General features: G+C 49.3%; 1 protein-coding gene across 1 annotated transcript in view; it reads right to left on the bottom strand.

Annotated features, from left to right (window-relative positions):
- Positions 1-3,603: 3,603 nt before the first annotated feature.
- The window catches only part of LOC149326388 (uncharacterized), a 49,167-nt gene continuing 40,328 nt past the window's right edge, over positions 3,604-12,442 (bottom strand). Inside the window, exons 3-4 of the mRNA XM_089564559.1 lie at positions 11,887-12,181; positions 3,604-3,734 (exon numbers count right to left, since the gene is read on the bottom strand). Coding sequence (XP_089420685.1) covers positions 3,604-3,734; positions 11,887-12,181 — 426 coding nt within the window. The remainder of the gene's footprint in view (positions 3,735-11,886; positions 12,182-12,442) is intronic.

Here is a 12,442-nt window from a genome sequence, read left to right as displayed (position 1 = left end):
CGTATGTCACGTGGTATTTTTTTTTTTGTTTTTGAGGCTGCTGCAGTGAGCGAAAAAAAAACTAATACGTAAGAGATTGAAAGATAGAAACTGTTCAATCAGACGTTTTGCGCACCGTAGTACAACTTTCTGATTGAAAGTTTTTGCATAACCTGGTTGCTTTCGAAGTAGGTTAATTATGCTCAAATCAATTCAATTCTTTATTAGTATCATTTCTTCAGCACAGCACTCGATTAATTATGCAATTAAGCAGTATAAGAAAAGCAGTGTGATTTCCTCCAAACAAGAGCCAGAAACATGCCTTCGTGCATGTGGCCTTAGAGTCCAGAGACATATTTTTAAAGCCTGGCTAAAGTTACCTGGGGTGTCCTGTATATATCTGTACACGTGGCAGACTGCCGACTAGATTGTAAGCAAACTGCCCACCGTAGCTGGAAGCCGTTCGGTTAATCACTGATTGCAAGGTGTTGCTCGATAAAATCAACGTGGCTCTCAAACGCCCCACCGATGGCAGCAGCTACTATCGCAGGGCAGCGGTGCATCGCTTAACCGCTGTGCCACTGTGCCACGAGTGGTATGAGCACTCCCACGAGTCTGTCTGTGAGCATTAGCCAATTATCACTGTCCGAATAACTTCCAACTGTTTGCAATAGATCCGGACACGGGAACTGAAGTGCAAACCGAGTGCTAGTGCAATAGTGCACCTAACCCACATTTGCCCTAGCCACGCTAAATCCTCCGCTATTTTTTTCATGTTGTTTTTTGCGCAACCCAACTTTTAGAAAGAAATCGTGTCTTCCGATTAAATCTCATAACTTTACGCTGTTACTTTTTAACTCGATTGCCTTAAATGTACCATTCGCCTGAAAATACAGCGTCAGCGTTGAGCTACAAATCGGAGGCATGGCTGTGGCAGGTGCCATGCCTGCGATAAATAAATAACGAAATAAACGTTGCCTGGACTCGGATTTGCACCTGCAGCGCCCCGAACACATCAGCTTCGCTGGCCACTGCACGAGCGCACTGCGATATCGCCGCTTTCCTTTTCTTTATTGACTAAGGCTATCGCCGCAGCCGATCACGCCTCGTATTAAACTGCAACACACTCTTGCGCTGCGCATTGCACATCGCCGTGGTCGTCTGCTGATAGTGCTATCAAACTACTCTGCATCGCACCTTCATCAACTAAAGGTTTACTCGATTTGGCTGCACTTTCTGAACTAGTTCAGAGAGTGCAGCACCTCTGTACTCGTTTTTTTTTCAGTGCAGCGCGCGCCCCCTGCACCTCGCTAATTCTTTTGCAAAGGTGCAGGTCTACAAAAGGGTGGAAATTTGGGCTGGTTGGTGCATGATCTTAGGATAAAAAACAGCGCAAACGGGGACGAAGCAGAGAGAGGGACACGACGCTACAGCGTCGTGTCCCTCTCTCTGCTTCGTCCCCGTTTGCGCTGTTTTTTATACTAAGGTGCAGGTCTAGTTCATCGCGAGTTCACAAATTTTCTGAACTGCTTGGCGAGGAAGTGCAGTGAAAGTGCAGCGATGGGCTCTTGCATGCCAAATTCCGAGCAGACGACGATGGTCATTCGTGGTACCGACGGCAGAGAAAAAGACGCTACGATTGTCTTAAATCCTGACGGATCATTCCTGCGGAACGGCAGCGGCTACGTTTATCAGACAGCAGGTGAGTACCGAGGCGCGACTGCCTTGAGCACGGTGTCACCGCTTGAAAAGACAAAAAAGAATAATAATAAACAGCACGCGCGCAGTTTTGAGCGCTATTTATATGTATATTTTCTCTTCGGTGCTCATTTTAAAGTCTCGTATTGCACTACGAAATGTGGTCCCTTGTGTTTTAAGGTCGGTCATGTGCGGTTATAGTGCGCACGTGTGTGTGGTGCGTGCGCGCGCTGTGCAGACATAATTTTGATTACACAAGTGCATCTTTGAGCGGCATTAGTCGCCTCTTTCGATGTTACCAGTTTTTGAGCGACAGCAGACGCTTTTTGTGCTTTATTTAGGAAATAAATTTTTACTTACACACAAACACAAAGCAGTCTCGGTGATTCTGGGCGCGCATAAATGTTGGCGCTCGTCAAGGCAGCTGTAGTCTGAAAAGCTCTGCTGTCAAAATGTGCTGTGAACGAATTTCATTTTTCTTCTGCAGACGGGGAGCGTTACACGCTGGTATTCTCCCAAGAGGCTGCCGGAACACCCCCCTGCCAGGCACCGCCTGCCAGCCCCCCTGCCTTTGAAGCCCCCCTATCTGCTTCGGCCGACCATCCAGATTCTGAGCTGCAAACTGGAGGCCATCAAGAAATCGATTACGACCTTTGGAGCACCCGGAAAACAAAATTTCTTATCAGTAAATATTCCGAGTTAATAGACCTTGTAGGCAAGAAAGGGGGATTTCGGTTAGTTGTACGATTGCACTTTTTGTTTACCTTGCATACCATCCATGTATTGTAGATCAGCGCCTTGAACTTAATTATTTGCTTCATACTCAGAACCAAAAACTTGATGTGGCGGTGGATCACTGACCTTATCAGCGCGGAGTTTGGTGGGAGCCTGACGCTGACACAGGCGGAAAATAAATGGAAATCCCTTGAACGGGCCTACAAAAATGCAAAGGAAAAAAAACAATTCCTCGGGTCATAACCGTGTGATGTGCGACTTTGAAGAGTAAGTTACAGCTATTATATTTTGTCCTATTTTGCTCTTAGCGCTGCTCTGACTTACTGTGACATGCAGGGAGCTATCGGGCCTCCTCGAGAAGGAGCATCACATAAGCCCTCCAGTTGTTCTCGTGCATGAAAGGGCACCACTTTTGTCGCAACCAGGAAATTCGGAGTAAGTGCTGGTTAGTGTGTGATAAAGCGTTCATTATTGAGCATTTGTGAATATGTACTTCTAGCAACACCACCGGTGACCCAACCGAGGACACCGAGGAACCGCCGCTTTCGCTGCCAGCTGCGGTTGAAAGGCCAGCACAGCCACAAAGGAAGCGACGTATTGTGTCGGCTGCACAGAACCTAAGCCGCACTTTGGAAAGGATGGAGGACGGCCGGCAGAAGTGCCACAATGAAAAAATGATGCGGCTGGACCGCCTTATTGATTTGTTTGAGAAGCAAGTTCAGGGCCACAAACCGCAGTGAAGTGAGCGCCAGCGCTACAAGTATAGTACTGTCAGGAGACACCTCCTGTAGAAATTACCGGTATGAAATAAACTTTTTTTCAAAGAGCTCAGGTTCATTCTTGCCATGGTGGTATTCTTGTCAGATTCCTTCGCACTCATTCCGAAGCACTAACAAAAGGACATGCAGATTGCTAAATTCCGCTTGTTACCGGGCCAAATCAACTCCACTCATGACTGAATAATAGTAATGTGTCAAGCAACTAGCCAGGAATGTAGTAGCAGTAATATCCCTCACCTTAACTTCTGCAAAACTTCAGTGTGAACATTCGTTATCGACCAACTAATATAGCATATTCATAGGCAATTTGTTCACCAAAATACTCAACACTTTTGCAACCATCAAGATGACAATGAACACACCATTTGGTAGGGAAACGGAAGTACATTTATTGTTCACTTTAGCACACATCTTAGTACTGCTGCATCGCAATGGCATATCTCTTGGCTTCGGCGGTGTCTACCAAAGTGCGGTCGACATCGTGCTGCACATCTTCATTGCCCACGTCTACCTGCTGTGGCACAGATGCTTCTTGCAGAAAATCTGTCCTCATTGCACAGGTTGTGCAAAACACATCTTGCCATAACTACGAAGCATGCCTGCATTACTGTCTTTCAATCTGCAAGGTACAGCCTTCTGAAACGCTGTTTCAGGAGGCCAAACGAGTTTTCAATGGTAACTCGCTATTGGCTGAGCCTCCTATTGAACCTTTTTTTCCACGACGGAAACGTGGCCTCATTATCGCTATATGGGGTGAGCAGCCAAGGCATTAGCGGATACGCACTATCCCCCAATATGTATCCATCGCTGCACAGCGCAGCAGCATTCCCATAAAATGGGCCCTCTCTCAAAACACGGGCGTCATGCACAGATCCCGGAAATCCGATACACACGCCAAGAAATTTGTTTGCATGATCACAAATGTCCTGAAGAATTATCGAGGGCCATTTCTTCCTGTTATAGTAGGAGTGTGTCGACACATCTGGCCTCCAAATTTCTATGTGGGAGCCATCAATGCATCCCACTGTGTTGCGTGGCCCTTTTCCAGAACTTTTGGCTAAAAAGCCAGCCTTAATGCGGGCGATCTCGGCACCTGTGGGCCAGCGTATGACTTCTCCGCTGATGGAATGTAGAAACTGCACGACTCTCTGCACGCATGCGTTCACCGATGAGTCAGTCACATCAAACTTATCTGCAATAGAAAACATTGACGTCTGCGAACCAAGGTAGGCCAGCGTAATAAGGCACGTCTTGTCTGCGAGGATTTGCGGCCGTCCTCGTGCAGCACTTGGGAAAAAAGACGACGTTTTAAACCGCGAATACAGGCCTTCAAAAGTTTCCCGTGAAAGCCGGAAATGCCTCTTAAATTCCTGATTGTAATATCTAGTCAAAACACCCTCACAGTACATCGGCACACGATTGCGCTGTTCTCTCGAAAGTACACAAGCCACAGCCACGAGCACATCGTCGTCGTCTAGCTGTCCGTCTCCATAAGCTGTATTGCTGCCTCCACATACATGCCTACATTTGGCACGCGCGCCATTCTCTTCGACAGCACGCAGCACTGCAGCAGTAAAAGTATCGCGAACCACAGGTCACCGCAGCCCAACACCTCGACAACGCATGGAAATGTGCGCTCCCCTTTGTTTGTGGCGCGCAATGCAGACGACAAGGCCTGCACTGTATGCATTCGTTTTAAGTAGCAAGTGAGGAGCGTTGGTGGCGCTGGCGTCGTGCTGCACTTGAACCAGCTGAACTGTAGCTGCTCGCCATCTGCACGTAGTCAGAACCTTCTTGGAACTTACCAGAACTAGTGCAAACAGTGCAGCCAAATCGAGTAAACCTTAATATTACTGTTTAAGTGCCGTCGACAGACTTTCCGACGACCCAGAAAAGCAAAACTATGAGCCTACAGCGTCTGAGGCGTCTAGAGAGCTGCGCTTAAATTGCGCATTAGGGAGTATCGTAATCATCTTCAGAATTATTTCATCTTTGAGGACGCGCCATAGTCGTCCCATGTGGTTGGCTTTCCCGCGATGAATCTGCAAACGGCCGGTCACGAGGAGAGGCTCACCCCGGGACTATCCCTGGCTAGTTTCCTTAACTAACAAGAGAGGGCGCATGTGTCGCCGTAGCATGAACGCCACGGACGGCGTGATTGCTACGCGCGCGCGGGAGAGCACACTCTCTCTTGGGCTGGGGATCTCGTCGTGTACTACGTGCCGGCGCAGCTCTCCGTTCTTCACAGGCGGGGCGAAGCCTCGTCGGAAGGAAAGTTCTCCCGCATCTCGTCCCGTACGCCGCGCAGTATCCCCTGCCGTAGCTTGGGCGAACATTCGCTCATAACCGTGCTGGCGAGTCGGACGCCCTCGATTCCTTAGCGCATTTTGGTTGCTGGCTGGTGTTATTGCGGTTGCAGCAATAAATGTCTTCATTGTGTCAGTCAGAGTGCCGTTCCTTGGTTCCCTCAGAGCAAGGCCCGCCGTGGTCGGCGTGCGCTCGGTAGCGTACGCAATCACGAGGTGGAGTCCGGTGGGTTTGAGCAGTGTCAGCCGCGCTTAAGCAGGGAGAACATATCTATCCACCTTTATTAAAACCCCGCATCTGGCAGCCCAACGAGGGTTCTGCTATTGGAACATTGGATGACTGTTCCGTTTTTTTTTTGTCCTCGCTATTATTCCGTACTTCGCAAGTGCTTGGCCTTGTGAAGTTTTATCTCCAGGACCTGCGGCATGCTTTCTTCAGTGCGAGGTGTGTTGCGCTGCAGCATGTCTGAACTTTTCGACATACTCAGCGCATTTTTCGTCAAGTTTTCCGTGAAGTTCCTTCAGCACGTGAACCACATGGTACGCATCGAGGGAACGCGAGGCCTAGCGTCCGTGGAGTTTCCCAGCCCGAAGCGAGCACGGAAGCCGCGTGGGTTGTCCGAGTTTCTGTACATATTTTTCTATGCTGTCTCTTTTTCGACTGGGAGCCGCAGCTCCAGCAGCCGGGTGGCCTTGCGCCACGGGTGCCGCTACGAGCTCGCTGGTATTGCAGCTCGGCACCGGGCGCTCAGACAACGTCTGATACGGTGGGCGCCGACCGCTCAGAAGTTTCTTCGTGCAGTGAGCGGGATAGGACCATCCCGCAGAGTTAACTTCTTCTCGCGGCGGCGCGCACCGCGCCCGCACGTACCGCTGTCTCTTTTCGGGTCTTTTTTTTTGTTGATCGTCGTTGTCACAATGGTAGTGAGGCCTACGGCTTTGCAGAGCTGCCTGCACCTTGTCGGAAGAGAGGCGACCTCCGAGACTCTGGCGCTAAGAGGGGGGGTGGAAATTGCTCCGCACATCTTTTTTTATCCTCGCATGAACTGAGAAGTCTCGTTCTGCTCAAGAAAGGGCTTGGTGCACTCGATCTTTCTCCAGAGACTTCTCATCTTACGTGATCGGAACGTTCTCCCGCATGTCGTCCCTTCCGGCCGTGCAGTATTCCCTGCCCTGGCGTGAGGAACGTTCGCTCCTGACCTTGTTGGTGAGTCGGACGTCCTCGATTTCCCCATTACATTTTGCTGCTAGCTGGCGTTATTGTTTTTGCAGCAATAAATGTCTTGTTTGTGTCAGCCAGAGTGTCGTTCCTTTGTTCCCTCAGAGCAAGGCCCGCCGTGGTCGGCGTGCGCTCGGTAGCGTAAGCCATCACGGAGTGGGTTCCTGGCGGTGTTGAACTGTCTCGGCCTGGAATAAGCGGGGCAGACGTAATTTTCTTCTATTGAAAGCCACCACCCATCCTACGTAATCGCACAATGCTCCAAGAGCCCAGGGGTCGTCGTCTGTTCACGAAGAATACGCCAAATAGCCCGCTTTTTCATTTCTTGAAATGTAACCCGAACAAACGCATGATCCGTATAAGGCTTGTTATATGTTACCAACATGCGCTGCAGTGACAAACCTCAAGAGTGCAGTCTGCACCAGTGAATTTCTGACAACTGCCTATGCTGCGAGAGCAAAACGAACTTTCTCTATGGGGCTCCGCAAGCACTGGCAAGAACTGCGTGAGTGTAAAAGAAATTATTGACGAAACGCATATATGGTCAAAAGTTATTCATGGACAGTAAACAAAAAAGTATGCGTACTACATTTCCCAATGGCAGCCCTTAACCTGGAAATAAATGGAGGAAAAATTCACAACCCCAAAACCGTAGCTAAACAATGTTTAATATCGAAGTGGAGATTTTTGCGTGCACAAAAAGCACTATCGGTCATGGCACGCTCCGGTGAGGAGAGCTTCGGAATAATTTCAGCCAGATTGGCATCGTTCATCTGCTGTAAATCACAACTGAAATAGCATGTCAGAATAAATTTAGTTATAAGCTATTATCTAAATTACATCGGATGGAAGCATTGTCTTACATTTTACCTACACTTCATAGCAACTTAAATACATCAGGAATTGATTTAGGTCGCACTACGGTTTGTAAACTAGGGCACTTTGTATTGCACGAATATAAACAATTAAGATTTTTTCTTTCTTACACTCCTGTATTGTTTAAAAAAAGCAGTTTTGCATTTTCTATTTGCAAAAAAATGTCTAAATCCACATGTCTGCTCCTGTTTTTCCTTGAGGGGGCGACCGTTCGGCTCTGGTCAAGCTGTCTTGAAGCTTTTGCCCACGGCCGCCTCCATCGTTCCTGACGGGAAAATAGAGATTATTTTTATTATTTTGTGGCAGTGTGCGTATACTGCATGGTGATGAATCCGTATAATGTGTTATGAATGATTTCAAGAAGAAAAACTGCGACCAAACTTTGGTGTCTACACTTCTTGAACAGCACAAATAAAATACAAGAGCTGCAGGAGGAGTTTTTTTAAATAAAGCCACGCATGCTAAACGGTTCTATTTCAAATCTACCTCTTGAAATAATGAAACAAGCAAGGAATAGCACAGTGAGAAAAACCACTTGTCATTTATTTGAACTTCATAAGACTTGAAAAAAACAAACATCACTTCAAGTTTGGCAATTTTCCCCGTTTTGTGTTCACCAAATCAAAACGCCCATCTGTACGAACTGCGCTTAGTTCCGTGCGTAACTTCTCCCGCTGCTTGCACATTCGCTCGACTACATCAGGGCGCATCTTCAGCGGCTCTCCCTCCAGCCCACTGGCCTTGTTGCCTGGCAAGGCATTGCCGGCAACAGAGCCCCGAGCGGACGTATTGACGGGCGCGGTTTTGGTGCTTTTCCGCGGCTTGCAGCGCATGGGGGATTCCCCTAAACATTTGACCAACACTGTTCCCACTTCGAGTTATTGATCAATTCGCTCTCGCCCTACTATAAGCTTGCCGTCCCGGTTAGCTCAATTGGTAGAGCGACTGCTCCGGTGAAGCGGTGGTCCCGGGTTCGAACCCTTGACCAGGACGAATTTTTCTTTAACTACGAAGTTTCTGAGAAAGCTGTATAGCTTTCCTTTGTAGCCGTATGGCTGCGCTCGGGTGGATGCCATTGAGTAATTACTCCCTTATTACAAATCTACTCCACCTTCGGGGATTCCCCTAAACATTTGACCAACACTGTTCCCACATCGAGTTATTGATCAATTCGCCCTCGCCCTACCATAAGCTTGCCGTCCCGGTTAGCTCAGTTGGTAGAGCGTCTGCTCCGGTGAAGCGGTGGTCCCGGGTTCGAACCCTTGACCAGGACGAATTTTTCTTTAACTACGAAGTTTCTGAGAAAGCTGTATAGCTTTCCTTTGTAGCCGTATGGCTGCGCTCGGGTGGATGCCATTGAGTAATTACTCCCTTATTACAAATCTACTCCACCTTCGGGGATTCCCCTAAACATTTGACCAACACTGTTCCCACATCGAGTTATTGATCAATTCGCCCTCGCCCTACCATAAGCTTGCCGTCCCGGTTAGCTCAGTTGGTAGAGCGTCTGCTCCGGTGAAGCGGTGGTCCCGGGTTCAAACCCCGGACCAGGACGAATTTTTCTTTAACTACGAAGTTTCTGAGAAAGCTGTATAGCTTTCCTTTGTAGCCGTATGGCTGCGCTCGGGTGAATGCTATTGAGTACTTGCTCCCTTATCACAAATAGACTTCATTTCCTGAAACTCCTTTTCGTGGAGTCGCTCGAAGTTGGGAGGTCTCTTGGCTTTCGAGGGCGGTTTTTTGGCAGGCGTGTGAAGTTGTATGTTGTCTTGTGATTAAGGCTGTCCTGTGTGACTTCCTTCAGGAACTGGCTCGATGTGGTCGCTGGTTTCAATGCGAGCCTGTGTTCCTTCGGGACAACCTGGAAGGAGAAGGTAAGGTTTTTGAGAATGTTGAACTTGGTTGTAGATGAGATTTTGAATCAAGTGTGACACTGTGGGCAGCCCGTAGAATCCAACTTGCTACTCTCGAGTGCAGCACACGAGCAATGCTCTACTGAGCAAGCATAAGCGTGGTCTGACACATCCACCGAGGATCGAGCACAACGCTTGTGTGAAGGTGTAGCTACACAGGCGAATGCCGCACTTTAAACGCCCCACTGCTGCTACGGTTCAGAGTTCTTCAGACGCAATCCAGTCGACTCCGGTAGCAGTTTCCAGATCTTTAGAGGTTTATGCCCTGCCTGTAGCTTCATAGGAGGTAATTTGGGTGCCACAGGCGAAGCAGATATATGCCTCCAAACTATGCTCGATCACTGTGCTGGATTTGTACTGAGAATTACGAGTTAGTCGAATTTCATTGCGCTCGCTCTGGAACGTACACCCTGGAGAGGGGCGACTCGGTGTCTAGAAAAATCATACAGAGGACTCCGCGTGGCTCCAGAAATTATCAGACAGGGCGGTGGGGCTCTGGTGGTGCAAATTTGGCATTTTGCAGTCGTTGACAAAGGCCGAAAAATCAGATAGCCTACACTAGAGGACGCAACACGTAATCTATTCACGACACGCAGTCGTCTGCGTACGCTATGGGCGTCACTTCTAAGGGCAGATCGAAGTTGAAATCTGGTAATACCTGAGGAAAGCCTGCGCGTTATTTTGCAGTCCGCGGAACCACACCTCCCGCGAGGGTAGGAAAGTGCTCTTGTATTTGTTGAAAGCCTGGACACACTGACGTTGGCCTGCATCAGTAGATCACCTCGCTCTAATGCCAAATGCGTTACTTTCGGGTAAAACAGTTTTTTATAAGGTAGGAAAGTTCCTATAAATAAATACAGGCATCGCGACCACCGCCCGTTTTTGCTAGCAGACTGCATTGGGTCAAGTTCTGGAGTGTGGATTCTTCAGGCTAGGCTACGCCGGTATTCACTTTCAAACAGTGATCACTGATTCACTTTTTAAAGCGAAAGCTACCAGGCTCGGGCCAAGCTCATCGGCGCTGTAAATTTGACCTTCATGTGGAGGTGTGTCAGCCATGCGACGTGTCACGTGACTCGCCGCAGGTGCAGCCACGAGCCGCCGCCGCCTCGCCGACCGCCGCCACGCCAGCTGTGTCTACGTGACTAACTACGTGAATCGCCGTAGTCACGTAGTTAGCGGCAGAGATTGACGAAGACGGGAGCGTCGACTGGATCAACGGCGGTTGAAGAATGCCGAAAGGCGGCAGCGAAGAGGTTTAGAGGCAGCCGCTGCAGCTTCGGCCTCCGCCACGACTTCGGCTTCGGCATGGACGAAGAGGTTAAGTCTAACCTGACTTACCAACACGGCATAACGGCGTATAAAAGCTTTCGCTTACATAACCGGGCTTAGCCGTGCTAAGCAGCAGCCATTTTCCATCTTGGCGTCGTGGCTTTGATTCGAGGGGAGCGAAAAAGATTTTAAACTCCTTTTCAGCAATAAATGCGTATTTTCCTGCCGCACAAACACCAACATGGCCATACAATTACCATCGTTAACCTGCAGAGCAACCAATTTTAACAAGCCTCAACAGCGGAGAAAGGGTGTACGAAAACCCAAGTAAAGCGCGGCGCTCGGCAACACGCAGCAGGCGGGCAGCAATAAATCTGCCTACATGCCTTAGAAGGCCAGATTTTGGAACAGTCCATACGTGAAGCAAACGCCTGGCGAAAGCCCTTCTCGCCTGCCTGTTTCAATCGTCCGCTGTAATGGAGAGTAGACAGACGTAGCCAGCACCAAGACGGTGGGCTAACTTCATCTTCAGGCGTATCGTAGCGCAAAGTTGTTGCATAAACCTGCTAATCGAAAGGGCACTATGGTTTTTCGCAGTGCCTATCGCGGCGCACTCAAAACATATAAAGCGCAAATTGCAGGAATGTCGCCGCCGGATCGCTACAGGTCACATTGAACGCCAGAGGCCGTGTCGCCCGTGAACTTAATTTTCTACTTGTGCTTGTGGAGAGGAAGCAGCATACAGTCGCACGTCATCAGAGCGAACTGCCAGCCCCTAACTTTGCCTCTGCTTCTAACACATCTCACTACCCTTGTCACTACGCCTGCCAAGATCTTACAGGCACCGGGAAATTTAGCTCTGAGAAAAAAGCAGAAATAATGCACTTACTGAGGCCTGCTAACTTTGCTCAGTATGGACGGGCATAACAGTGCCTCTGAGCTACCACTGCGTGCAAATTGAATCCTCTATTTATTGACTTGGCCAGAGAATAGTTTAACGCAATGCGAGACACGGAAATTTTCAGCAGGATCATCTGGTGCTCAAAAGCACTGAGAAGAGAAGGATCTGTGGCTAAGTTATCCTTCAGGTCGCTGGCGGGACGGCTTACGGCTCTTCCTGAGAGGTGGACTCCCGCGCGGACGCTCCTCGAAGGTCAGGCAACCCTTGGCTTTGACCGCGATGGTGCTGGTGGTCGCCATCGCCTTGTGCCCCGTGGGTTCCGCTGGACCGAGGCGAACAGAGGCTACCCAGATGACCGCGCTGCCGGACTCGCGAGGTGCACGCAGCTCTTGTGGCAGTAGCCGGACCCTTCTCCGAGATGAATCCGCAGCGCTTGTTGGATTGTGCAGCCACTGCCAGGTCGGTCGCGAGGACCTTGGTGGTGGCACAGAGAGCGGCCTTCCCTGCAGTCAGAAGGATTCGTGAAGATGGCGCTCACTCGATGCCACGGGCAGCACGAGCAGCAGAGCGGAGATGATGATGATGATGATGTCCTCGGGCTGAATGGCACATACCCACGGCGGGGGATTGGCCAGGGTGCATAGCGGATACAAACGCACTGAAGTACAGGGAATGGAGTATAATTAAATCTAAAATTTGGGACACAGAGCTAGAATTTGTACAATACAAAAAATACGGAGAAAGAAAAGTTGTGAATTCACATT

This window comes from Amblyomma mixtum, chromosome 10, assembly GCF_055824585.1.
Source record: "Amblyomma mixtum isolate Tamu chromosome 10, ASM5582458v1, whole genome shotgun sequence".
In the NCBI taxonomy this organism is placed as follows: domain Eukaryota; kingdom Metazoa; phylum Arthropoda; class Arachnida; order Ixodida; family Ixodidae; genus Amblyomma; species Amblyomma mixtum.
This window is presented reverse-complemented; position numbering and strand designations above follow the sequence as displayed.